This window comes from Canis lupus, chromosome 24, assembly GCF_048164855.1.
Source record: "Canis lupus baileyi chromosome 24, mCanLup2.hap1, whole genome shotgun sequence".
In the NCBI taxonomy this organism is placed as follows: domain Eukaryota; kingdom Metazoa; phylum Chordata; class Mammalia; order Carnivora; family Canidae; genus Canis; species Canis lupus.
This window is the reverse complement of record NC_132861.1, coordinates 52,748,688-52,775,976: the sequence shown is the minus strand read 5'-3', so window position 1 is coordinate 52,775,976 and position 27,289 is coordinate 52,748,688. Positions and strand designations below refer to the sequence as shown.

Genomic DNA, 27,289 nt, shown 5'->3' with positions numbered 1-27,289 from the left:
ACGGCGCCGGGGCCTCGCACCTGCGTGGGCTGCAAGGGGATGGAGGGAGTCGGGCTGCCCCCGGCGACATGCGCCTACCCAGCGCCTGGAACGTGGCAAGTGCAACCGAGGAAGTGCTTTATTTCATTTTATTGTAACAAATTTTAATCTGAAGCAGCCCCACGTGGCGTAAGCGGCCCGCACTGGGCGGCGCAGCTCTAGATTCGCGAAGGGACCCCGGCGGCACGCGAGTCCGTCCTCCTGCCGAGGGAAGTGGGGGACTGGACGGGGTAGGTCCTGCAGCAGTGAGCGCAGACCCTGGTGCCTGTCGGTGTAAATCTCGTGAGCGACCAGCAGGCCCAACGACGGGTGAGAGGAGGCGACCTGGACCGCCGGCGGCACCGTGCAGCCGGGCGCCCGGGAAGCGTCTCCTCTCGGCCCGGCAGCCCCATCCTGGGCCGCTGAGGGTGGCGGGGTGGCCGGGGGTCTGGCGCATGCCCACGGCTCTCACAGCACGCGCGACCCGGCCGTCCTGTCCTGCGCCCACGGTTTGGTTCTGAAACACGTGTAATTAGAAAAACCCTGGCGTCAACTGGTCTGTAAGACCGAGCGGCTGTGGGCTGCCAGGCGGCCCCGGGGCCCCCACCCCGGGCAGCGCCCTCGCACCCACCGGCCCGCCCTTCTCAGGAGGACAGACGCGGCGGGAGCGGCCCGGGCGCGACCACTAACTAGGAAGACCCGGCGGCGTGGGCGTCACACACGGCAGTCATCACTCAGTGCCTTTTTATTGCCATTGGGTTTGTGACTGCTGAGAGAGCGACGGCTCGAGGAGCGAGTGGATAAAAACCGTGGCTGGGACGTTCTTGTCGAGAGGGACCGGGCGAGGAGCCAGCCGGACTCAGAACCTGACGAAGGTGGCGTCGATCTGCCGCACGGTGGGCAGGGCCAGCATGATCTTCCGCCTGTACTGGGGGTCCTTCTGCAGGGGGTTCCGCTCCAGGTACACCGTCTCCAGGCTCTTGGCTGCTTTCAGCTCGTCCAGGTCGCTCCAGCTCTCCAGGAGATTGTCGTTCATCTGGGGGACACACACGCAGGTTAGGGAAGCGGCTAGCACAGAACAGCCCCGGCCTCCTGCCCCACCCACTCAGGGCACCGCGCGGCCTTCCCAGGCCCCATGGAACCTTCTAGCACCTCCTGGGCCACCTTGCAGCGGCTCCCCTGGGGAACGGGTCCGGGTCACACGCAGCCCTCGGCCCCACCACCACGGGGCTGCCCATGTTAGCACGCGGCACGGCTCACGACCCCGCGCTCTGTAGGCTCCCCGCAGGTCCCAGCGTCCTTCCTCCAGACCCCCAGTGGTCCCCGAGGCCCGACTGTGTGCTCTGACCGTTACACGGCCCTCAGGGCAGTGTCCACGCCAACTAAATGTCCGTCTGTCCCATGAGCTGCCCCTGGCCTGTCCCACTGGGATCCCTGCTGCTGGCCTCGGAGGGAAACGCTGCGCCACGCGGATCACACCCGGCCCACACGACCCTTGTCCCCAGGGTGTGAGGCCGGAGGAGGGCCTGGGGGTCTGCGCGGCTCCAGGCAGCTCAGGGCCTCCCCCCGGCCCCCAGGGCCCACCTGGAGGGCACCCGCCAGAGCCAGGAAGAGTTCTGGACCTTATCATCCGCTGTCGGGACGCGGGCGCGGCGGGCACGGGGTTCACACCCGTCCTGTGGAGGCTCGAGGCTCCTCTGGGGGCAGGCGGGACTCAGGGAGGGGCCAGGCCGGGTCCCCGGGCCCCAGGGAACAGCATGGACGGACAGTGCAAAGGGCGGCAGAGGAGCCTGGGAGTGCGGGACGGGCACCCTGAGGCCCCGGGCATGCCCACGCAGCAGCCAGCTCCCAGAAAACTCCAGAAGCCCCGACGAGCGCGGTCTGCCGATTTCTGTGGTGTAATGAGGCCTCCTGCACGCCCCAGACCGCGGCACTCTGACACGGGCGCGGGTGGGCTGCCGGGAGCGCTATGCCCTCCGAGCCCCCGGTCCGGTCACGCCTGTTCCAGAGGCCACACTTGGAGCGACGCGGCCCCGGGGCCTCTGCACGCAGAGACAGAGGGCAGGGGCGCGCGGCACGGGGACGGGGACAGGGAGCAGACCTGTCGGGTGAGAGCCTATAGAGCTGCCACGCGCGCCGTGGGAAGGACGTGGAGCCACTGCAGGAAGGCCAGCGCGGGGGCAGGCGCCTCCCCAGGCCTCCCTGAGGTGCTCCAGGTCACACTGGTCGGCTCGGAGTTCTGTGCCGCTGCCTCGTGTTCGGGTCTGGGACACAGGGTGACGGCCGTGGGGACCCACCACGTCCAGGCTGGGCTCCAGGAGCTGGGGATCTGAGGCCAGTGACACGGGGTGGCGTGGCAGGCTGGGGGCCGTGGGAGCGGCCGGGCGGGAGGACAGTGTCTCGGGCCACAGGGGAGCCGCGGACAGCAGAGGCCGGGTGCTGGGTGAAGCGGGAGGGCAGATGCGGGTCTGCACGGGACGAGCAAGGGAGGCGGAGAAAGAAGGACGATCCCGAGAGCCTGGCCTGACGCCCATGTGCCCGATGTTGAGCCTGGGGACGGGCCCAGCCGACATCGCCCCGCGCTGGGGGTGCCCCGGGGGTGCAGTTGTTGCTGTGGCCCCGGGGCTGGGGCAGGCCCTGGCGGGAATACGACGTGCGCGCTGGGGGCGCCCCGGGGGCCCGTGTGGACCAGGGAGGCTCCCTGGGGGAAGGCACAAGACGGGGCCCCGCACTGCCGTGAGCCGCGGAAGGAAACCAAGGAGAACGCAGCAGGACGACCGACGCGTGACCGGGGACCGCGGGGCCAAGACCCAGAGGTCCCGGGAGCGGCGTGAGGAGGAAGCGCGGCTGCGGGTGCAAGGACGGTGGCTGGGGTGGAGGACGCTGACCCCAGGGACCCGGAGACGCCGGCGGAGCTGGGCCCGCAGGCAGGAGGGCACGGGGGCGGAGCACGTATGATGGGCTCACCTGGGGCCGAGGAGGCGGGGAAGCCAAGTCCCCGGGGAACCCCCAGGACAGGGCGACACGGAAACAAGGGTGCTGAAGGGCAGGCGTGCAGCGAGCACCCTGCAGCGGGCTGAGGTCTTGGGGAGGAGGAGGAGGAGGAGGAGGAGGGTCTGGAGGTGGGAAGGAGCAGGACCCACACGACCCGCCCCTGCCCCGGGCCACTGAATGCTGGGGGTTGGGTTCTCATCACTGCTTTTTCGTGAGCACAGGTCACAGTTCCCTATTGGCTCATCTGGTGACTTCGGATCCCACACTAGACCCTGGACCACACGCCCCCGAGGTGGATTCCTGGATGAAGGCGGCTGACTGTGCAACAAGCGCCTCGAGTCCTGGCTGGTCGCCTCCCAGCTGCGGCCTTGGCGTCCCGCTCGCTGGGCCCCTTGCACGGGGGGACCGGCTCCGAGCCGGGTGGAGCTGCAGGCCTGGGCGCTGGCGAGCTCTGCCGGGCAGGGCCGGGCCGTCGGCAGCCCCGCGGTGCCACGGGGTGAGCCTGCCGAGGGCGGCCTGGGCCCCGGCCGCTGGGCCGCGTGCTGCCGTAGACGCTGACCGGTGCTTCCTCAGCTCCGCGGAGCAGCGCAGGCCAACCCCCCCCCCCCCCCCCCCCCCGGCCACAGCCCGACGGCCGCCCAGCCGTGGTCTCGGACGCACATGCTCTGGACTCACCTGTTCCGGTGAGGGCTCCCCGTGGGCCTCGTGGGCCTCGTGCTCCGGCAAAGCCGGTTTGCACCCCCAGGCGTCGGCCCTGGCGGACGGAGGGCCCGGACAGCGAGGAGATGCTCTGCCGCCGCGCGGGCAGACGCTCCCTGGAAGGGACGCTCGGGAGGCGCCTCCAGGACAAACCCAAGCGTCGACCTACTCAGCACGAGTCCATCGGCTCGGCCAGCGCTCACACGGCCGCGCCTCTCCCCGGGGCTGCGGCTGCCCGGCAGCTACGGGCCAGGGCCGCGGAGGCAGGGAGCCCGACGGGGCGCCTGCACCGGCTACGCTTGCGCCGCCGACCTGCAGAAAGGACTGTCCTTTAACAAAAACTGAGGTGTGACGCTGTCCGCAGCACAGTCTGCTTAAGAGCGTCTTGGTGACGTCACGGTGGCCGTGGGTTGTGGGTTGGGCTCTGGCCAGGCCCGGAGCGCCGGCGCCTTGCTCCGCTCGCACCGGAGGTCGCCCCTGTCCCGCGGCCCGTCCCAGCCTGGGGGCCTGGTGAGTGCGGGGGGGGCCTGGCTCACCGGTGGGACGCCGGAACCGCGTCTGAGGCAGAAAGCCGGGAGCCTGCCCCTCGTACGTGTGTCACCGCGGGCACGTCACGGGGCGGGGCCGGGGCCCTTCCTGGCGTATCTCCCCAGAAGCTGAAATTTTTAGTTTCTTTTAATCTAGAACATTTCCCACTTCTACTCATTTTTTTTCCTGTTAAACGAAGCTTTTTCAAGAACCCCAGTTTAGTGCCACGTAGAGCGTCCTCGTTCTGGACTCTTCCACTTGTCTCCTTCTTCCTCCAGCCCCTGTACTTCCCGTCGGTAGCTCTAAGGGCCTGGTGAGCACAGACGACTCTCCTGGGGGGTGTGCTCTATAGAGGAATCACGTCGGGCGACGCGCGGCTCAGGCTGTCCCTCGGCCAGGGTTGGAGGCTTGATCACGTGGGTGACTTGGGGCCGCGTCTCCCCTCGCAGTTGGTGAATTCCATGCGGGGTGACACAGGGCGGACGCCCAGCCCCTCGTGGTCGTGGCGTCCAGTGACGGGCGCTGCCTGAATCCACTGCTGGGATTGTGCTGCACAGCGTGTCCTGTGCGAGGCTCTCCCTGCACCTGCTCAGGGTTTTCAGGACCCAAACCTCACACCTCGCCTCAGGACAGTTTTCCAGCTGATATTTATAAAGAAAACACACACTTAACTTCCCCCAAACTCAGTAGCATCTTCAAGACAGGGATGTGGGGGAAATCTCAAGATACGTCTCACATACAACCGGTAGATTATGAAAATCACCTATTTTTTGAACATCTGTGGGGCATTTCAACAAAGCGGACGCGCGCCCTGTATGTTGCCGGCGTCCAAAGGGGCGTCTGTTACTCCAAATCACGGTAGGGACTCGAGCGAGCCAGAAGGAGCCCAGGTGGAAGCCAGCCTCCCCCAACCCGACCGCGGGGGCAGGCCCTGTTGCTACTGCTCTATGCTGCTTGCTAGGCATGAGTCAGCGCGGCCCACGTGTGTGCGCGGGCAGGGGCCCCACGTGGGCACGGGTGCTGGGACCCGGGTGAGGGGGGACGTTTCCGATCGCCTCCTGTGGCTTCTAAGGAGCCATTTTTCTCCTCGTCACGGGTCGCACTGTCCTGCGGATGCGACATTACTTAGAGCCTGAGTCGTCTTGTCCTCCAGCGGCCGCCTGGCGAGCTTCCTGGTCCTGTGGCAGCTTGGTCACGGGCCCGGACAGTGCTTCACCTGCCCGATGGTGGCCGTGCCGGGGTGTCGACGGAGTTTCTGGGTGTCTGGCACTGTCCCTCCGCTCTGGCAGGTCAGAATGCCAGCGCCTCTGCGTGCTGGGTGGCGCCTGGAACCGGCACCGGGCTCACGTCCCCCCACGGCTGTCGGCTGCCAGGACACGCGGGTAGCCGACTCGTCTAAGGAAGCCCCAAGCTGACCGCCAGGGCTTTGTCCTGTGCGGCCATCTCCCCGCTGCACCCCCGCCCAGAAAATGTTAGCCCCGGGAGCCCCAGCTCCGATTTCTGCCTCCTTCGTCCAGGGAAACAGTGGCTCCTTGTCTTTGCCCACTTGTCTGTGGGCCGCGGGGCCCCCACGCTCCTGCCCGCACGGAGCGACGTCGGCAGCCACCCAGCTCGCCGCTGAAATACACCCGCTCCTCCTTTTCTTCCTGGGGATCAAAGTGCTCATTGCCCCAAAGTGGGAGATACAGCAAGACAGAGATAGCTTCGTCTTAGGGACGACGGCAAGAGAGAAAGACGGGAGGCCGTGTCGGCCTCTGCTCGTCCTCCAGCCTGCTCCGTGAGCCTGACTACCTCTGCAGGAGGTGCGGCTCCAAGTCTTGCCCCTGGTTCTCCTAGAATATACTTTTCTGCACATTTGTTTTTCACTTATGAAGGAAACATGCTTGTTACAGAGAACTTGGAGGAACTGGGGAGTATAAAAAGTGAAGCCAGCTCTCCATTTGCAATCCAGAGGTGAGGGCTTCTCGATTCTCCACATGCACTTCTAGACCTTTCTCTGTGTGTCCAGGGCGCTGATTTATCAACAGCTGCACCTCCTTCTTTTTCATCAACACTATCTCATGAGCACTTTCCTGTAATTAAATTCCCTTTACAAACTTCGTTGGAAGGCTTTCATAGTAGCATATTTCATCATATGGATAAGTCATCATTTATTCACTATTCCCTAAGTTGGAGAAATTGTATGAATAATACAAACCTAAAGCTTCAGAAGAAAGTCTGGGTAATTGTTTTTATAAGCTTTGGGTTTATGATCTCTCCTAAACTGGACACTACACACCAAAAAGCAAGGAAAAGGCAGACGTGTCTTCTTTGTAATCTGGTCTTTTGCTTTTTTTACAATGAACAGACAGACTTTATCATGAGAAAATACAACAAAGCTATTTCCACCGGAAAAAAACGAGTCCTGATATTTACGTATTTTTGTACATAAATCTTTGAATTTCTCATCATTTTGTTAGGGTGTTAGATGTGAAAGCATCTCGGCCCTGAAGACGCCACAGGACACATGCTGACGAGTCCCGCCGGCGTCCATGGGAGCGCTCGGTGCAGCACAGACTCCATTCTAGCAAAGGCTCTGCCTACCTGACGGCCACAACACATCTCACTGTTTTAGTGTATTTTAAAAGTTAATGAAATAGAAGACATTTTATGTATTTACAAGCAACTGTTACTTCTTATTCTGTGATGTGCCTGTTCATGCTCTGCCTCATTTATTTATTTTTTTTAGGATTTTATTTATATATTTTAGAGAGAGAGACTGAGCAAGTGAGCACAAGCAGGGGGAGTGGACAGGGGGAGTGAATCCCAAGCAGACTCCCTGCTGAGCGTGGACACCCCCCCCCCCCCCCCAATGCAGGGCTCAATCTCATGACCCTGAGATCATGAGCTGAGCCAAAGTCATGAGTTGGGACACTTACCCGACTGAGCCACCAGGCACCCTCCTACCCTCCTGCAGAGATGGCACCTCTGTAGGAGCCGTGTTTCATATATGGACATTAACCATATGTCGTGTGTGCCAGCACGATTCTAGGGGCCGGTGAGGTAAGAGTGAGCAAACACAGAGACAGATCCCTCTGCCCTCATGAGGCTTACACCCTGCAGTAGGTGAGTGACACAGAAAAATGAGATTAAATAAAGAAATAGGGCTTCCACTTCATGTGATGGGGCACTGGAGCTGGACCTGCCTTTGGTCATAAGCTAGAAAACAGGACAGACGACATGAAACCACTGCACACACCAGACAACAGGCAACACAGGGCAGTGACTCCTGAGAGCAGGAGAACGGGGAGGGGACCTGTGTGCTCATCCAGCCTTCTGCCTGGAGGCGCTTTGTGGACCCCGGGGGACCCAAGCTGAGACTGTGAGTGGTTCAGGGAGGCAGAGGTAGCTGGAATCCTCGGAGGGAGTGAGCTACGTAGGGAAAATAGATCCAGAAGAGCACCCGGGGTCCCCTGGAACCCTGGACTGAAAAGTGAGTGTGGACTGGCCCCGGAGCTCTGAGCTGGGTGAGGTCAGGATTCACGCAGGGAAAGGACATGTCTGTGCTCCCACCAACCCGAGGATGGGACCTCATTAAATGTACCAGAGGATTCACAGCCTAGAAACAGCCTTAGGAGGAGCCTTAGATGAAGCCTTAGGCTTAGGAGCCTTAGATGAAGCCTTAGGCTTAGACGAAGCCTTAAGCTTCTTAGATACGCACTGATAAAGCTGTAAACAAGCCTCAAAGGGATCAAGCAGTGACTGAACCCATACACTTTAAAGGAAAACAACAAAAATCCAAACAGTCAATAACTTAACATCTCTCTTTTCCACAGATTTTATTTTTATGTAACCTCTACGCTCAATGTGGGGCTGGAACTCACAACCCCGAGACCAAGAGTCACATGCTCTACTGACAGCCACCAGATGCCCCAACAACTTAACATCCTAATGGCCAGCATCTTATATAAAAATGACCAGCCAAGTGAGAAAGGAAGGCTTTCAGGAAAACATACATGTAAGGAGAGAAATAAAATCTACAGAAAGAGAAGCAAATTTTTTTTTAGAGTTGAAAAATATGACATCTGAGATACAAAAATTGACTACATGAGCTTAACACATGAACTTTGCAGAAGAAAAGATCAAGATGTGGCAGAAACAGGAAAAGAAATTGTACAAATGGAGCACACAACATAAAAAAGCCAATGGCCCAGCTGCCGGGCGCCAGACAACATTATGTATCCATAACTGGGGGTTTGGGGAAGAAACTGGGGGAAGGAGGGGCGGAAAAATGTTTTGAGGAAATTATTTTCAAAAGTTTTCTGCATTTGATTTTGAAAACTGTACATTCATAGATCCTAAAAGCTCAATAGCACATGACATGCAAGTGACAAGAAAGGAAAGTGGTAACAAGAACATAAATAGCAGCTGGAGGGAGAAAGACACACTGCACACAGGTGAACGAGGTCATAGGAGCCGAGCGAGCCGGAGCAGGTGGGGACGCGGACAGGTGCCCAAGGCACTCCTCCAACCGTCAAACCAGGATCCTGTCCCTGTGATACTGCCCTTCAAGAACGAAAGTAAAATAAAGGGGCTTTTCCAGACCAAGCTGAAAGAACTGGTTCACAGCAGGCCTGCACAGTAAGAAATGTTAAAATTCTTCAGGTGGAAGGGAAATGCTGCAATGCAAACTACACACAAGAATAACACATGCCAGAAATGGTAAAACAAGTAGGTTTTCTTGTTATTCAATGTCCGTTGGGGCGCCTGGTGGCTCAGTCGGTTGGGCGTCTGACTCTTGATTTTGGCTCAGGTCATGATCTCAGGGTCGTGAGATCCAGCCCCGTGTCAGGCTCTGCACTGAGCGTGGAGCCTGTTTGGGATTCTCTCCCCTCTCTCTGCCCCTCCCCCCCACTCACTCTTTCTCTCTAAAAAAAAAAAAAAAAAAAAAAATTAATTTCCTTAACAGGTAACAGTGACATACCATGGAGTTTATAACCTATTAAAAGTAAAATTCAGAACAATGTTAGCTGCTGGGGGGACCTGAAGCGTACGGGTCCTACATTCTACGGGATGTGGTAATAATATTACTCGAAGGCAGACTGTGAAAAATTGAAAATATGCTTCGTGTATTTGTCACCAAAAATAAAACACAGATATAAGCAAATATGTTGACAATGGAAATAAAATAGACTATCCACAAAATAATACTGTTTTTCCCAATCCAAAAGGAAGGCAGGAAAAGAGAGAAAAAAGAACAAATAAAAAACAAACAGCAAGTTGGTAGACCTGACCCCAACCATCACACAAGATGCAAGTAAACGTAATCGTATTAAATGTACGTGGGGTAAACACCTCGCTTGAAAGGCAGAGATGGTCAGACTGGATAAAACCCATGTGTCGTCTACGAGAGGTACAGTTTATTGATTATGAAAACACAGGCTGAGTAGATGGAGGGGGAAAGATACCCATGGGAACGGTAACAGAATCACACGGAGGCAGACCCCAGGACGGGAACAGAGGGCGGCGCGGAAAGGGACATTCCGCACGGTAAGAGACAACGCTTCAGGAAGACACTACAATCCTACCCGTATATGTAATGAAAAAAAAAAGCCCTTCAAGATACAAGCAGCAAAAGCTGACGGAGCGGACCGGACAAAGCAAATCCACAACCACGGCTGGGGTATTGCAACGTCCTTTTCTAATTGGCAGAACAAAGGGAACGTGAATAAACGCAGAATTTGGGTGATTGAGCCTTTATTGAGACTGGCTTCCTATTTCTTCGGAGCACTGCAAGCTCCGCCTCACTCGGCTGTCTGCGTGGTGGTCTAAGCAGCAGCTCCTCTGTGCGTTAAGGGCTCCGGGGCCATCCTCCCCCATGGCTGGGGCACCCAGCCGGCCCTAGCTGTGGTCTCAGCACCCCAGGTCCCCTGCCCTTATCCCCTGGCAGGCACGGAGAAGGAATCCGGTTTCAGAAACACTGCTTCAGGACCAGCTGGTGCCCCAAACCTACTCCTGAAACTTCCGGCCAGGCTCCCCTTCCCTGTCACCCAGGCCCTCTGCCACCGGGATCTGCATTTTTGCCTGTGGGCTGCTGTGTGTCGTTCCCCGGCCTCTCCAGAGCCAAAGGCCTTTGCTCTGGTCCAGCCAGCCTGTCCCCAGCCGTGCCCGCGGGGCTGGGCTGTGTACTACACCCGGTGGGCTCCCAGGGGCCCGCTGGGGCCCCCAGAGTTGCTCTGGCTCCACACCCTGACACTTCCTAAGACCCAGTGATAGTAATAAGGGCCCAGGGGCGTTTTCACAGCAGGCTACCTGTGCTCCAGGGAGACCTGGATGATCTTTTAAGATGAGGAAAGAAAAGTGAATGGGCAGCGTGGCTAGACGAGGAAGGATCGTGCCTCAGAGTCCGCACAGAGCCCGGTCAGACTGAGCACCTCCAGGAGCTCGCTCGCCCCGCAGCATCACAGGGTGAGGTGTGTGCAGTGATCCCTGAGGGGCCACCAGCCTGGGCACGGGCCCCCCACACGCCTGTGCGATCCTGACGCGGAGGACCGCAGCTCGGGGACCATTCTGCAACACCTTTAGACGAGTCAAGAAACTATGACTTCCTACAACCTGTTTCTCCCTGGTTCTGCGACTCCCAGGACCACAGGTGTAACCATCAGAACGCGCGGCAGGGTCCAGGACGATGGGCCGCACAAACCCGGCCACCTCTCCTCTGGTGCTGGGGCACGTCCGCACTGAACGCACGGCTCCGGTGCCGCATTTGCCCCTTCCAGGGTCTCCCCATCTGGGGTAACGTGGGGCCTGAGATTCTGCTCCCCGGTGACGTGGACCCACAGACAAAGCCAACACCACGCTCGTGACGGTGCCCGCCCGCCTCGCTCTCCTGGAAGCCCCGGGGCTGCGCTCCTGCCCTCGCTCACGGCACCCCACCTGGAGGCAGCACATCTGCAGAAGCAACGTCAATCCCGTGTGCATTCCACTTACCCAGAATTCCTGTAGCTCTGTTAGATGGCTGACGTTTTCAATCTTTTTGATTCTATTTGATGCAATGTCCAACATCGTGAGTTTGTTCTAAAATAAGGAGATAAGATTTTTCCTGGATTATCTCAGTTCAACAATGACTGTGAGATCACGCACAGGGCGTCAGGTGCCGAGCTTAGAGCTGCGGGGCGGGCCACCCAGTCTGCCCTCCTGGCACAGGAGCATGCCAACAGGGTGGTGACTCCTCCCGCTTCCTGCAGCCCCGTGTCCTTCGCATACGGAACCCTCACAACCCCCGCATCGAGCGCGCACCATCCTTGGCACCTGACGCTCCCAGCCCTGGACTGCGGTGCACAAGGGTCCCTGTCCTGCTGAGATGAGTGGTCCCGGAAGAGCAGAGTGACACGGCCCTGGAAGTGGGGTGGGCCTGGGGCTCGGGGTGGGGAGGTCAGGGTGGTCTCTGAGGAAGGGGTGACATTTAGAGCAACGTCTACTCAGTTTATCTTGAGGACGTGCACCATACCTCAAAAATAATCCTTAAAATATTATTTTAAGTCAGGGATGAGGAGCCTGGGGCTCGCCACAGGGAGGACACTGCTCAGGTCCAAGCAGAGGTGGCACACTGGCCCCGGCCCATGCTCCCGGAGGACCGGGAGGAAGGGGCAGAGAGGGAAGCCCCTTGCGGGGGTGCTGAGGGCGAGTGGGTCTGGCGCCAGCCTGGGATTTACAGCTGACAGGACAGCGTCCGGAGCGACTGAGCACCGTCTGCAGGCCAGACGTTGCGCCTCCACGCAGAGACACACCATCCCCCTCTGAGGAATGCCGGCAGCCGCCGTCTCCCTGATACACATCAGCTAAGCCTCGGGAATACTTCTTAAGCTATAGTTTCAAGGTTCAACAGAATCCAAAAACATTGCAGCGGAAATGGAGTCTGTTAAAGCCTGCATTGCTTCCTGAACTACGGTTAATCCAACCAACTGGCACATTTTTCTAAAATCAAAAGGGAAACATTTAGAAATCGGTTGACAGCCACTCATAAAAGTTCATCCCCCCGCCCCCGCCAAAAAAAAAAAGTTCATTCCCTTCTCGTCTTACCCATTTCTGACTGTGGATCCCTTCTTACATTTTCTACTGCATTCCTGGGATTCTGTTTCCCAACCCTCCCAAGTTTTAAAGGAAAGTTAAAAATTGTCTTAATATAATAAAAACAAATCCACGCACACACACACATAAGCCCGCAGCCAGCAGCTGTGCCGGTTCAGCAGCTCTGGCCCCGGCCTCTGGCTCCGAGGGTCCACCCGCAAGGTCACCCAGCAAGAGCGCTGGTCCCTCTCTGGGGAGCCACGCGGTCCGCACCGCGTCAGGTGCAGGCTGGGCATGGGCATGCCGAGGAGGAGCTCCTTCGAGGAGCTCGTGTTGGGCCCATCGTGTGTGCTGTTTGCTGCGTGAGTGCAGGGTGCCAGGAGGCTCCTGCCCGGGGCCTGGGACGTCTGCAGCAAACAGGGACTTAGAGGTCACAGAAGAGGGCGGGCAGTAGGCGGGGACAGGCTGGGTCGCCACCGTGCCATCTCCAGCCCTCTGACCCCGTCCTGCGGTGCTTGGTGTCATGGGCCGTGCGAGTGGAAACACGCAGGCTCTGACCGCGGGGTGGGCCCTGTGGCTGACGGGACGGGCCCGAGCCTCTGAGCACAGGGGCCCAGTGATGTGCTTGACGCAGTCTTGTTTCTTCTGGGGAGCTGGACAGTGTTTTGAAAGCTCATCCAAAAGCAAACCAGTGAGAATTGCTTACAAAAAAGCGAGGAACCGGGTGAAGTAGGGAGCAAGCATGGCAGACAGGGCTGTCCACGGCGCCACAGAGACGGCATGAGGAGTGTGCGGGGAGCCGGCCCTGGCCGTGGGGGATGCCCTGCATGCTGCGAGGTGTCGTCTGTGGTGCTGGGCCGGGGGTTTGCCATTTGGGAAGGACAGGCACCTACTTCCTTACCTCCCAGAACAAAAATACATTCCAGAACCATTAAGACAGAAAACTTAAACGGACATTTGATCTGCAGTTAAACGAAGCCCTGAGGAGACTGTCACATCGGACCCTGATAAATGTTCTCATCACATAATAACCTTCAGGGCCACAACTGCTTTCTCTTAACGCTGTGGAGTCGAACCCAGACCCCAGCGTAGCAGCCTACTGGGAAAACCTACACTCTTGCTTCTTTCCCATCTGCTGGGGACCTGTGCTCAGGGGACCGTGCTGCAGACACGACCCTCCTCCCAGCCTGCGGGACACAGGGTGGGGAGACCCAGGGCCCCCCGGGGGGTGTGGGCCCCTCAGGCCGGACACCCCGTGTGCACACCCCGGCTGCCGTGCGCTCATGGCCCCCATACAGTCGGGCCTCTTACAGCTCTGCCTCCACCGACCCCTGCACTGCCTGAGCGTACGCCCAGCACATGCTCCTAAGCTGTCGACTTGACTGCAGGGGGTAAGGAAGGCGACTACACTTATCACAGGTCACGTCTAACTCCTCGCAAATTCTAGGTAGTGGTAAAATGAAATTCAGAACGTGGTTTTTCCTCGAAAACATTACTAATGGTGACAACGATGACTAGACCGAGGGGCTGAGGCGCAGAGCCACAGGAGCCTGTACTAAGAAGTGCTAGGTGTACAACATGAGTGACCACGCTGTTACCTTTGCTGGCAATAAACAAAACAGGAAAAAAATACCCAGTAAAATATAATGAGAAAAATATTTTATTTGTCTTGAACTGCATGCAGTGAGGAAAAGCAGGCTCGCCCACAGGCAGCCGAGAAGGGCAGCGGCCAGTGCTGCCCCGCCCTCCCCGCTCAGCACACCTAAGGCCACTGGGCAAGAGCCGGGCTGTCCGCAGCAGGTGGACAGGCCCTCCTCATCCCTGCCAGGGCGGGAGAAAAGAGGAGGAAGAACACGCATGGCCCGTGGGCCGGAAAGCCATGGGCCAGGAAGTGCAGTGGTCAGGAGGGGAGGGAAGAAGCTGCCGACACCTGCCAGCCCTCTGCAGTACGGGGCACCTGGGAACAGGCAGGGCTTGTGTTCTCAAACTCTTCCCAAATGGCTGCGGCGCTGCTGGTGGCCGCACAGTGCACCCTGCCCTGGACGGGAGGTCGGGAGGTCGGTGCGGGCGCTGGCCGCAGTGGGGAGCACCGGCCCAACGCTCGTCCGAGGGGCGTGGGGAGACTGTATGTGGGTCACGCGCATCCCAGCGTGGGGACCGCTCTGTTTCCAGAGCGGGAAGGTCTCTACCATAAACCCCTAGAGGCCACGAGTCTCCTTCAGACCAGGCCTACCCTGTATCGCCCCGGACAGACGAGCGGACGTCTTACATTGTTCTCCAGGCCCTCGATGACCTCGATGCCGTTGTGGCTCAGGTACAGCTCTCGAAGGTTCACCAGGCTCTGCAGACCCTCCATCTTGGTCAGCCGGTTGCTCTGCGGGAGGGAGGGCCAACAGCCATCAGAACAGCGTGGAGGATACAAGACAGTATGTTTCTCAGGGAAGGAGACCTCTCGTCTTGAAGCGTCCTGGCAACAGTGCGCTGCCTTTCGAGTGTGCCAGCTTGGAACTTACTCAGAGAAGGAGGTCAAAATTTCAAGTTTGTTGTGCTAAAACGTTAGCACGTGTGAGCGTTAGAGGCTTTTAGGTGAGGAACTCCCTTTTTAGATGTGCCTGGGGAAGGTCTACCCCCATAAGTTGGTAATTCAAGAATGTCAAATACACTATTTTAAAATAAATGACTTCTCATTTCAGTATATACGGTAACTCAAGGTACGGGGCTTCTCTTACAAGAGTTTGCGGACTCTGCTTTATGAGGCGCGAGCGGTTCTGGGAGACCCTCCACACCCCGAACACCCTCCCACACCTCCCCTCCAGAGTCTGACTCTACTCGTTTGCTTCAGGTAGGAAAGGCAGCAGGAGCCTAGGCAACGCCGGGTGCTTGCCAACTGCCAAACACAGGGCTCTGCTCTCTGTGCGGGCGTGGGATGCGTCGCTCCCACCATCAGGCCGCATGCTTCAGGAGGCTCTAGCACCAGCGCTACCTTCTCAAGACGACCCTCGGGCTGGAAACCACCCAGGGAAGGAAGTTTTATGTGTACGTACGTGTGTCTCTGAAACCTAACATTGCAATTGCTCCCTGGCAGTAGGAGCGTGGACTCTGACACAGTCAAAGACAAACGGGACGGGGGTCCGGCGCTTCTGCTGCCGGCAGGGTGCAGCCCGTGGGAGCAAAGGTGGATCAGTACCTGCATACTGAGGACCGTCAGGTTGGTAAGTGCATCTAGGTTCTGAAGCTTAGTGATCTTGTTTTTCCCCAAAAACAAACTCTCCAGACTGGTTAACGTGTCAATATTTTCAATTGCCTGTGAAGAAGAGTAGCAGTTAGCACCGTGTGGCCAACCAGCTGGACCAGGGTAGGAAAGGTGCCTGGGGAGGGGACGCAGCTGCCTGGAACTGTGCCCTGAGCTGTGGGCAAGCTACCTTTCCACTCTGGAAATTCTCCAATGAAACTTCACTTAAGGTGGACAGTCCAAGGCCTTGTCTCCTGGGCTCACCCCAAACCCTCAGAGAGCTCGAGGTCAAGGGACACTCCCAGATGAGCAGTTGCGCCCCAAAGTGCTAAAGCGCTGCGCTGACAGGTTATCACGCAGTCATTCCATGAAGGGTTCATTAAAATGCATTCCAAGAGCCTAGGTCTTCTCCAGAGCAGCTCTGACCTTGGATGCCACCCAGGCTTCCTGGTAGCAGGCCCCGCCATTCCCTGGCTCTGTCCCCGCCTCGGGACCCACAACCCGCCCTCCTCTCTGGGATCCTGTATTCAACTGTCAGGTCCGGTGCCGTGTGGAGTGGGCAGTCCAGGACGCGCTGTGCTCACTGCTCTCCTCCCCAAGGTCCTAACTACCAGCTTCTCCAGCACACGCTAACAGCAGCAGCAGGTGCAGGAGGTAGGAGCACCTCCCCGTACGTCACAGCAGGACGTGAGGATGCAGATTCAGGGGGAGGGCGCCCCTCAATGCTATCGTCTACACTGATCTGTGACTAGAGACACCACCATATAGACAGACACTTGATAAAATGTTGACATCTGGGTCGCTCTTTACTTTTTAAAAAATATTTATTTATTTATTTACGATAGACATAGAGACAGAGAGAGGCAGAGACACAGGCAGAGGGAGAAGCAGGCTCCATGCCAGAAGCCCGACGCGGGACTCGATCCCGGGACTCCAGGATCATGCCCTGGGCCAAAGGCAGGTGCTAAACCGCTGAGCCACCCAGGTGTCCACCACCCCCTTTTTTTTTAACTCTTTACTTTTCAACGTGCGCCTCTGATATGTGGGCCACGTGACTGCTCACAGCTGTCACCAGAGGCCCTTCTGGGTTTGCATCCTGCCCAGCTCTCAAGGGCCAAGCTGGACTGATCACAGTGTGCTGCGAATGTCCAGAGCCAGGCGGAGGGCTATTTCCCACACAGGGGCCAGGGAAGCACCAGGCTTGGTGGCACGGCTTCCCAGGGACACCGGGTGGCCATCGAGTGGTGTTCTGGCTAGCAGATACCCTCATCACCGTCCTGGTGCCCCTTCCTCCTCCAAGGCCAACCGCCCTCTTCCTCCCCGTGCCAGTCCGTGTTTCCCACCATAGCTTCTGCCCAGCAGCTCTAAGTCAGATGGGTCGAGCAGACGCCCACGGACGCCAGACCTCTTTCCCAAAGCCTCTTGTCTACTCTGCCCAACGCTCTCAGAGGTCGGACAGCATGGCAGGATGCAAGGCTGCCAGGGGCACGTCCCGGTCATATGCAGCTGTTCAGGGAGGATGGGCCAACCAAGCAGGGAGCCGCAACGTGCTTCCTACGGCCCCCGTGTGGAGGTCAGATGGCTGCAAGCCACAACTCTGCTGTGTCTGGGACACTGTCCTCTCAGAGACTTGCCAAAGATCACAGCCCTCAGGACATTCAAAACCAAAGTGCTTCACCTCGGGCAGAACCGTAACTGGGGCGCTTTGCTGAGGTTCAGGTGGGATCTGCATGATGAGTGGAATTTACGTGCAAAGAAAGAGCTCAGGGCAGCCCAGGTGGCTCAGCGGTTTAGCGCCGCCTCCAGCCCAGGGCCTGATCCTGGAGTTCCAGGATCGAGTCCCACATCGGGCTCCCTGCATGGAGCCTGCTTCTCCCTCTCCCTCTCCCTCTGCCTCTCTCTCTCTCTCTCCCTCTGCCTCTCTCTCTCTTTCTCTCTGAGTCTCTCACAAATAAATAAAATCTTTAAGAAAAAAAAAAAAAGAGCTCGACCACAGAGTCGTAGCCCGTGATATTAATACTGACCCGCAGTTAGCATTCTTTTCCTGGAAAATAAAATCACACCATAAGAAACACTCTGCCCAGCACACACCTCACACATACCACCGCCAGGCCCAGGGGCCAGGCCCTGGCCATGCACCTGTACCTACCCGGATGCGATTGGACCCCAGCTCCAGCATCTGCAGCTGGTGTAAGTTGCTTATGTTCTCAATTTTACTGATTTTATTGTTAACCAAGAAGAGCTTCCTCAGTCGCGTCAGCTTGTCAACTCCTTCAATGTTTCTCAGCAGATTGAAAGAAATATCTAGAATCCTGAGAACAAGCAAAAAGTTAGCTTTTTAACGAGCACAGGTGCCATGGAGCTCAGAACTCCACTAACCTGGAGGCAGGGCCCCCCCAGGTGGGCGAGCCCCCCGCCCCCACCCCAGCTGTCCGCCTGAGCTCTCGGGCCTGCGCCAAGGACAGAATTAGTGCTGTCCCCAGACGGGACCAGCCAGGAGCCTGCGATCGAAGGTCTGACTTGCAGGCTGGGACTGCGGTCAAGTCAATGCCACCTGTGGAGCCAGGCGCTGGGCAGGACCCTGTGGCAGAGGTGACCTTCCAGGGCAGAGAGCCAGGGCCCAGGGTTGGTTCTGGGGAGACTGAACAGGCAACTCAGGTGTACCCCGGAATCACGACTCACTCCAAATGCGTTAGCGCCTCCAGATTCTCAATCTTCTTGATTTGGTTGTCATAAAGATCCAGCTCTCGCAGACTCTGTAACTCCCCCAGATTTTCAATGCATTTAATTAAATTTTGACGGAGGCAGAGAGTCTGAGGGATGAAAAAGGACAGTTGACATAGGTAACAGAGAGGCCACCAGAAAAAGCCAGCGGTCACAGGACTCAGGACCAGCCTTCCAGGGCAGGGGGTGTGGTTTTCATTCTCCCACTGTTTTCTAGAAATGTGCCAACCTTGGATAGGATGGGCAGTCGCCCACAGGAGGCTGGAGGCAGGCCTTGCACTGGGCAGACCTCCTTGGTGAGGGAGGCATTAGTCAGGGTTGGGGGTGTGTGTTGTTTCCCAGCAAAGCAAGCTGCCAGTGGAATCAGCTTTGAACAAATTTAACTGAGGCGAGTTAAGGACAATACAGTCCAGGATGTGTTAGCTGCAGGCAGGCTCTGCACTGGGTCAGAGCCTGGCCTCGCCCAGCAGCCTCTGGGACGACTTTGCAAACCCCACCATGTTTAGGGTAAAAGGTGCTGATGGCAGTTCCGGACACAGGCCAGCAGCGTCTGCAGAAAGGACGCTCAGTTACGGATGTGTCTGTGGCCCTCAGGGGACACGGGCCCCGGGTATCAGCACCCCCTCAAGAGGGAAGACAGAGTCGCTCTCACCTTCACTTTCTTGAGCACCTCAAAGCCCTCAATTTTCCCAATACGGTAGTGATTCAGATCAATATCCTGAAATGAAAAAACGTCGCTGCAGAGAAGCTCCTGAAGACCTGCCTCCTGGAGCAGGAGCCAATGGGGGCCAGCGAGTGGGGGCGGGGGCAGGTGAGGCAACAGTGACACACAGTGACACGGAGGGCAGTTTGATGTAAAAATGCACATAAAGCCTCTAGCCCCGCGGTCCCCTGAGCACAAACACAGGCCTAGGTGCCCGCTGGCAGCCCGCTGCGGGCTCGGGAGGGGTGAGGGGGCCTGGGTGCTGCTCCTGGGTGGCCTCCCGCCTGCCCAGAGCTGCCGGTGCCCAGTGTGCTTCACATGTTGGGGAGGTCGAGGTCCTGCCACAGACAATGTGATCACCTGACCCGCTCCTGTCACTTAGGCGACCGAAAAGGGCGGTTCACGGGCTGGCTGCCCAACCCTCTGGTTACACAGAGCTGGGGTTTCAGTCCAGTCTTAGAAACAACAAGGACACAAGGAATCTGCCTCGGAAATCACTTGCTAATCTGCCAGCACCATGAACGATACCCTGACGGCCACAGCGGTCTGTCACCGTGGCCCCCGCGGCTGCGTCCAGCGGCGCATTACCTCTGCATCTCTGTCCAGGCTAATGGTTTCCATATCCACAGGCAGCTCTTGTCCTTCTGAAAAAAGGAGAAGAAATAAGCCCATTCAGAGCCCTAGTGTCCATGGTGCTGGGACTCGGGCTGCCCGGCTCACGGAGCTCAGTCACGCACAGGAGAAACCATGGGCGGTACGTGGAGGCCCCAGCTGGCGTGGTTAATGCCCTGTTCCAGGCACGGTCACCTTTCAGGCGTTCTGATGTTCCTGAACTCGGCTACTGGCAAAGGTCTCCAAACTTCCATCTGTGCCACTGAACTTGCCAGAAGGAAATGTAGCCTGAAGCCATTTGCAGGAAGGCGGGGAGGCCTCCGGAGCCTCTGGGGAGCCCCGTCAGTGGTAGGGGAGCCGCCCACCTTGCGGTGCCGCCCAGAGCTGCACAGCTGGCAGCAGCCTGCCCTCTCTGGGCCTTTCCTTTCTCGTCTGTGGCAATAAATCAGGCCATTTGAATATAGCTCATGCTGGGCATGTCAGATGTTCTAGGATGTGCCTTTTATTGTTCTGGAAAGTGGCCTGGTAGCTATAAACACTTATCTCTGCAAAGAGGAAAACAAAACAGCACAGCTCGACAGAGGGACTGGAGAGCCCTGACCAATTTGAACACACTCCTCCCCTGGGGGCGTGGCGCTGATCCCCGCAGAGGCCCCCTACCCAGCCCTGCCCCAGTGCTGGGGAGAGCTGTGAGCCTCGCTCAACCTGCGAGCTCACAGCCTGGAATCGGCTGTTTCCCGGTCCTCATTTCCCCCGAACTGAATGCTGTGTGCGTGTCTAAACAGGGCTCAACGCTTTAAAAAAGTAGTGGTGATTCTTGGATTTCATCAACTGACGATTTCTACCCCCATGTCTGCTTGTACTAGGATCCGAACAAGGTCCTATATTGCGACTGGATGACATTTCTCTGATGTCCCCTTTGGCTCCTGCAATTTTTGGTTGAGGAAACTAGGCCGCCTGGCCTGCCACGCTTCTGCCTGGCTCCTACCGCTCCCTCTCTCCTGCAGCAAAACTGCCCTTGCTTCCGCGGCGGAACGGGCTTGCTGCCCCTCATGCTCACGGCGCCTGCCGAGGACCGGGCTTTGTCCGAGGGTCGCCTGGCCCCTCGGCTGGAGGCAGCAGAGGCGCACTTAACATCGGACCCAGCAGCTTAACAAAGCAGCACTGCTCATACTGGCTGAAGTAGGTCTTCTCACTGTGCCTTTTCGAGAACAATCAACAATGACTAGTCAAAAAAATACGTCATTTACTGTAGTTTATCATTTACTAGAGTCACTTGCTACAACTGTACAAGATACTAACTAACCTAGGAATAAGATAAAAGGAGTTGGGCAAAACCACAAGATATACCCAAATTACCCCTCACCCCAAGACAGCACAAATCCAATGTCCACAAACCCTGGAAGTTGCAATGAGGGAGGCAGCACAATGAGGGCAGGTGTCCAGGCCATCAAGCGTCTACAGCAGGACACCTGAGAGCGCAGGGCAGCACTGCAATCGAGCAGGGCCAGTGGGTAGAAACTGGGCCTGGGCTCCTCCGGACAGGTGCCACACAGCTTAAAGTGGTTCTGTTTGTAACGACCCAGAGCTCAGGGCAGGCCCCTCAAAACAACAGCTTCACTGCTGAAACAGTTGCCAGCCCAGAATATTTTCCCAAATGTATCATGTATTGATCTTTTTTTAAAAAATAAGTTACAGGGACGCCTGGGTGGCACAGCGGTTGAGCGTCTGCCTTCGGCTCAGGGTGTAATCCCGGGGTTCTGGAATCGAGTCCCACATCGGGCTCCCTATTAGGAGCCTGCTTCTCCCTCTGCCTGTGTCTCTGCCTCTCTCTCTGCTTCCCTCATGAATAAGTAAATAAAATCTTAAAAAAAAAAAAAAGTTGCAGAGAATAAGTAAAAGCTAACGGTTGATACGTTTGAATTTGTTTTATTTGAACTTAGGACAGGACTTAAATAAATACAGGTGTGAGTGAGTCCTGGTCTCCTAAGGACTTATAAAACTGCTAGTAGTCTGGAGGAAAGAAAGCTGGATTTGGACAAGCCAGGTTCTAGTCCCATTGTTCTACTTTGTGACTGTGAGCCCCTGGGTGAGCCAAGGGAGCCCGCGCTCACCACCCAGGGAGAGAAATCCTCAGCACAGGGCCCCACCAACTCTCCAGTCCTCTGTGAGCGCGGAGTGTTCAGCTGTGACAGCAGGTGATGCCCCCACTCGCTTGGTCTTTCTGTGACTCAGTAACGAGTGCTTTCCTCCATCACTCCCATGCATTTATTCCACCCACATCACCTCCAGAATATCGACTCTGGAACTCCAAAGTAAATGTGGCTGATACTTTTGTGGTAATCTCCCTTTGCCTTAAAATTAGGTTGCCATAGTTACCAATCATCTTCACTGGCACAGAGCACAATGTTATTTTAAAAATTAGTTTTGTTTTTTAGAAATTTGTGGGAAGTTTTATTACCATAACGGGAGTGCATGACTAGTACCACCTTGAAAGTCCGTACATTGTATATAAATTTAGAAAATGCAGAAGGTATGAGACCCTCTCAAAAGTGTTCTTCAGAGACCCTCAACTGCAGTTTGATGGGTTTTCTCTTTTAAGTATGTTGAAACTTACATGTTATTAATAATTTTAACAGACGGCCTTTAACATGCATAGTGTTTGGAAATTTGCAGCTCTCACCTAATAACGCGTCCTGGATACCTTTCTGTCTGTTCAGGTGCTCTCTCGTTCTTTTCAATGTAAACTGATTTTCCCTTTTCTTTGTTTTTAAAGATTTTATTTATTTATTCATGGGAGACACAGAGAGAGAGGCAGAGACACAGGCAGAGGGAGAAGCAGGCTCCATGCAGGAAGCCGGACGTGGGACTCGATCCTGGGTCTCCAGGATCATGCCCAGGGCTGCAGGTGGCGCTAAACCGCTGAACCACCTGGGCTGCCCTAAACTGATTTTTCTAACCAAACAAAGATCATGGTTGTGGAGGGTGAAAAACCACCATTATGGAATGAGAATTTACTTTTCTCATCTCTAAGTTAATTTTGTTATTGTTTTTAAACACTAAAATGCTAGGAGGCTACTGAGATATTTTCTGCATGAGACAATTTTCCTAACATCTAAGCAAGTTAGCAGCCAATCCTCAGGCCTCTAAGGATGGTGAAGCAGGACTTAGAAGTGACTTCTCTAAAGTGCTATTCTGAAATTACATTACTACAGTAGGAAACAAAAGCATCAGCGAAAATGTTTTTTTCAAATCTCACTTTCTGAACATATGGTTAATAAAACAACCCTGATTCCGTCCCGGATCACACACTAGTACCACTGTTATTAGTAGTAGCATTCGCCTTCAGGGGAACTCAAAACAAATGCATCCTGCCTGCAAGTGCCACAGATGAGTCAGCTCAGTTAGGAGCGCCTCAGGGGGCGCGCTGCTCGGAGCACCGGCCGCCAGCCCCCAGCGGGCCTCTAGTGCTGCATCAGCAGACCCAGAGCCAGCCAAAGGAATGCCCCTCTCGCACAGCAGTCGTCCCACTGCCCAGAGCAGCCCCCACTGCCCTGGCCTGCCCACCACCCAAGGCGGTGGGGTGGGGCAGAGCAGATCATGCACCACACGGCTGCACCCTCCCCCCTTAGAGAGTTGAAGGCTCTTAACTGGGCCTGGTACCTTCTGGGTCCTCTTCTCCCTGCTCCTCTCCATCCTTCAGGCTCTGCTCACTGAGGTCGGCCACTATACCGCTGCTCTGCTTCTTCCCTTCCTCATCGCCAGATTCTTCAGACTCGACCCGCCTGTCAACTGAGCCCACACACATCCGTAAGAATTCACAGCCACTTTACGTGACTCCCCGAGGAACATTTAACAGACGGACATCCAGCTGTAAGTCAAAAAGACTTCATTGAAAAACATCGGTTGAAGTCAGCTCGACAAACATTTGAGTGTCTTCCGCGTCTTGGGCGCCACCTGAGGTGCACGGTGCTGGGGACAATTTGTGTGTGGGAGGGCAGAGCGGGAAGGACACGCGGGTACTGAGATGAGCAGCTACTATTCCTGCCCTCGAGGACACTGTGAAGCATTACCAGGTGTTCTGAAAGCCCTGGGTCATTTGTGACCAGGTACTAATGGGTGACACACAGTGAACGCCTCCTGTGCGGCTTGCTTTTGGCCTGGATGTCCACGTAGAGGGGACCAGTGTGACCCTTCCACCACATACCTTCATCCACGCTCCACTATCCATTTGGCCAAGAAAACCAGCCCAGTTCACAGGCCCACGTTCTGAAAGAAATCAAGACTAACTCAAATCAGACTGTGGGCAGAGGGGGGGGCTGTAATGAAAAAGGCGAAGACAGCCAGTAGCGCCAAACGCCCCACATAAAGGTCACCGATGCCAAACATCAGCACACAGTGATACCAGCTAACTGCTTTGAAAGGCTGGTAAATAAGTACTTTCTGAATTGATAGATAAGGCAATGACTAAACGTGGCAGACTGGCAAAATTTCTTTGCTAAGACCGTCAAATAATCTTCCCTTCTCCAGACTTTTTTCATCGTCTCCGTTGGCAGTCTGTCTCAAAGAGCTGAAACAGGAATAAATCCCTGGGAGTCCTCAATCATCCTCGCTACGCCTCGTCCACAAAGGGGTGCACTCTTTGGGGGAAAAGTAGTTTTACTTCTTCTCTGTACCTCCTCCTGGGCCGAGAAAAGCGCGCCTGGGAAGCGACTGCTGGATAAAACCAAGTCCTTATGAACTCCGCCTCCCAAACCGCCAAATCCATTGCTTCTGCCCCCCTCTGGCGACTGCCTGGGCTCCCTCCTGGCCTCCTAACTGGTCTCTCTGTGGCTTTTTTTTGGGCTTTGTCTCATCTATTCTGCATTCCCAGAGCATCTGATGCGATTCTAACATCCGAATCTGAGCTCTGACTCTACAGGTTTCTGGAATGCCGGGGGCTCCTGCTGAAGATTTCACGTTGCCCTTAGAGACCCGGTGCCAACAGGCTGTTGGCTTTCCCAAGCCTCGCTCTCTGCATCTGTAACCAGGGGGCTGGGACAGGCCCCACAGACCAGAGGTGCTGTCCGGACTAACGCAGAAAAGCCTCCGGGGCAGTCGGCATGTGCATGACCCGCACTAAACACTCGGCAGTTAGCTGCTACCACGCACGGGGCACTCTGTGGCCGAGGCTAAGGGAGGGCGCCTTCCACTGGGCATAGTGTGGCTGTGCCCAGGGCGGCAGGGACTCCGTCGACGACGGGCGGCCAAAGTGCAACGCGGGACCACCCTGCAGGCAGCAGACGGTCCGCAGCTGGGGCAGCGGATCCAATTATGGTGCAGTTTCGGGGTCCGGGAGCAAGGGGCTGGCCCACAGCATGGGCAGTGGGAACGGAGGAGGCACTGAAGACCTGGAGATGCCAGGACGTGCTAGGGAGCTTGCTGGGTAACGGGATGGGTGGGGACGGCCGGGCCGGGCCGGGGACGGAATCACTTGGCTTTTGCACGTGCCACTCACCCAGACTCCGAAAGGGCGACGTGCGCGGACGGAGCGAGGGCTGTCTCCTGGCTGCCAAACACCCAGCCCCTCGCGGGGCCGCCCCGGCCTTCCCCTGCCGCCCTCCTCCGACCGGGCGGTCACTCTTGGCCGCTTCCCTCCACGGTCCTTGCCTCCGTCCTCCCCCGGCCCCGTGTGCAGGTGCCCGGGCCCCCCCTTCCTCCCGGCACTTGGCGCCCGGGTGAGGGGCTGCCCCGACCGGGACCCCCGCCCAGGCCGCCGACGCGGGCACCACGTGCGGATCATTATTATTTTTTTCCAACGGAGCTAAAGGGTCGGATTTAGCGTCTTGGGGCCAGAGGGCCCGGGCCGCTCGGCTCCCGCCCAGCCCTTCCCTCCGCGCCGCCGCGCGCCTCAGTTTCCCCAGGAGCTGCCGGGCTCGGAGGTTCGGGGCGCGGCGCCCGCCAGCAGCACGCCCGGCGTACCCGGCCCCGCCGCCCGTCCGCGCCCCGCCGCCCGCGCCCTCCCGGCTGCTGCAGCCTCTGCCGGGTCCCCGGGGCCGGGGCCGCCCCTGCCCCTGCCCCTGCCCCTGCCCCTGCCCCTGCCCCCGAGCCGGCAGCTGTCAGCGCGCGCGGCGGGGCCCGAGCCGGAGCGGCAGCCGCAGCCCGGACGGCCCGCTTCTCTCAGGCGAGGCCGCTGCGGGCCGCCGCCCCCCGCCCGCCCGGCCCTCGGGCCGCCGCCCCGCGGAGCCGCTCACCCTCCATCATCTCCTGCGACTGTTGCTGGCCCGCGCCGCGTTCCGCCGCCATGTTGGCTGCTCTTCCCCTTTCCGGAATCTGTGGCCTCAGGCCCCTCGGCCAATCAGGGCTCCCGGCTCGGCGCCAGCTCAGCCAATGGGCTCCCACGCCAGGCTTGAACCCCGACGCGCTTGCGCGGCCCCAGTGTCTCATGGGAATTGTAGTTCACGGGGCAGGCCATGAGGGCCCCCGCCGCGGGAGCAGCCCGCCTCACCTCCCCGGGACAGGTAATCTGAGCGCGCACCGCAGGCGTCCGGAGGCGTCCGGAGGCGAGCAGCGGGGAGGAGCAAGACGCACGGGACCGTGGCTGCAGGCAAGCGGAGGGAAGCGCCTGGGAGATGCTGGGGGCGCGCGGGCTCGTGCAGGGTCTCCGCGTGGGGCTGCACCGTGCGGGCCCCCCCGAGTGCGTGCCGGCCCCTCCGAGCTCCGCCGCTGCGTCTGCACCGCGGCTGACTTCGTCCCGACGTCGCTGCGCGGACTCAGCCCGTGAGCGGCGGCTGCCTCCGGTTAACGCTCCGCGCAGGGCGCCCGCGCTGGAGCCGGGGTCGGAGCCGGGGCCGCCCGCCGGCGTGGGGGCGCCCGTCGGGGTCCGGGACGTCGCCCATCGTTGCGGGCCGCAGCCTCCGCCGGCCCCGCCGCTGAGGGAGCCTCCCCGCGCCCCCCGCCTCCCGGGCTGCAGACGGGGAGCCCCGCGCCGCTCACCCTTCCGGATTCGGAGACCAGAGCTGCCGAGTTGGTCAGACCCGGTGGGCGGGGGCGCCGTCTCTTTTGGCTCCTCCGGGGCGCCGTAAGGGGAGACCGGTGCGTCCCTAGCAACCGTTAGCGCGGGCTTCTGGGCGCCGGCTCGCGGAGTCCCGCCCACAGGCGCTACTGGTTGGCTCGCGGCGCCTGTCCATCGACGCGAGTCGTTCTGCGATTGGCCGGTGCGGCCGATCAGCCCCTCCCCGCGCGGCGAGGCGAATTTGGCGGCTTGGCCCAGGCGGGCCGCAGGTGAGATGGATGCCTGCCCCGGGGGAGGCGGCCGGCGGACGAGCCCGGGAGCCCAGCGCCCCCAGCGTCCCCTCCGTGCGGCTCCGCCCGGGGGGGCCCGCTGCCACCTTGCGGCCGTTTGCGGTGCCCTGGCCCGGGACCCGGGGCGACCCGCGTGTGTGGGGGAGGCCGGTGTGTGTGTGTGTGTGTGTGTGTGTGTGTGTGTGTGTGTGTAGGGGGAGGGGGGCCCGGGGAGACCCGCGTGTGTGTGTGTGTGGGGGGGGGCCCGGGGAGAACGAGGGTGTGTGTAGGGGTGCCCGGGGCCCGGCCGCGCCCGCGCACAGTCCGCCCGGAGCTGGCAGCCTGCGTTCTCTAGGCGTCCTTGCCCCGTCTCCTGCGGGAAGGCGCGTCCCGTGGCAGGCCCCCCCGCCCCGCGGCTCCCCCGCCTCTGGCTCCCCCTCCCGCTCCCCCCAACGCGCTCTCCCGCT

The 27,289-nt window shown here is 58.2% G+C and overlaps 2 protein-coding genes across 15 annotated transcripts in view; one reads left to right on the top strand and one right to left on the bottom strand.

Moving 5' to 3' along the window:
- Positions 1-745: 745 nt before the first annotated feature.
- Positions 746-25,970, bottom strand: PPP1R7 (protein phosphatase 1 regulatory subunit 7). 2 transcript variants are annotated; one of them, XM_072797027.1, is made up of 10 exons: positions 25,793-25,970; positions 23,211-23,351; positions 19,536-19,591; positions 18,897-18,962; positions 18,203-18,333; positions 17,670-17,832; positions 15,476-15,592; positions 14,558-14,662; positions 11,209-11,295; positions 746-1,054 (listed from the first exon to the last, which is right to left on the bottom strand). In XM_072797027.1, exons 1-10 carry the CDS (start codon positions 25,842-25,844, stop codon positions 878-880), a joined length of 1,095 nt encoding a protein of 364 aa, XP_072653128.1. In that variant the 5' UTR covers positions 25,845-25,970; the 3' UTR covers positions 746-877. The 2 variants fall into 2 exon arrangements, with proteins under 2 accessions (XP_072653128.1, XP_072653129.1); XM_072797028.1 differs by having other exon boundaries at positions 23,223-23,351; positions 25,793-25,962.
- The window catches only part of PASK (PAS domain containing serine/threonine kinase), a 34,978-nt gene continuing 33,516 nt past the window's right edge, over positions 25,828-27,289 (top strand). For 6 of the 13 annotated variants that reach the window (XM_072797007.1, XM_072797015.1, XM_072797014.1 and 3 more), the window contains exon 1: positions 26,681-26,822. Coding sequence is in view for 2 of the 13 variants with exons in the window: in XM_072797006.1 (XP_072653107.1) it covers positions 25,843-26,145 (303 nt within the window). In the remaining 11 variants the exon portion in view is untranslated. Of the gene's footprint in view, positions 26,146-26,655; positions 26,823-26,953; positions 26,996-27,289 lie in introns of those variants that run through there. The other 7 variants (XR_012016870.1, XM_072797006.1, XM_072797005.1 and 4 more) reach the window with 5 other exon arrangements.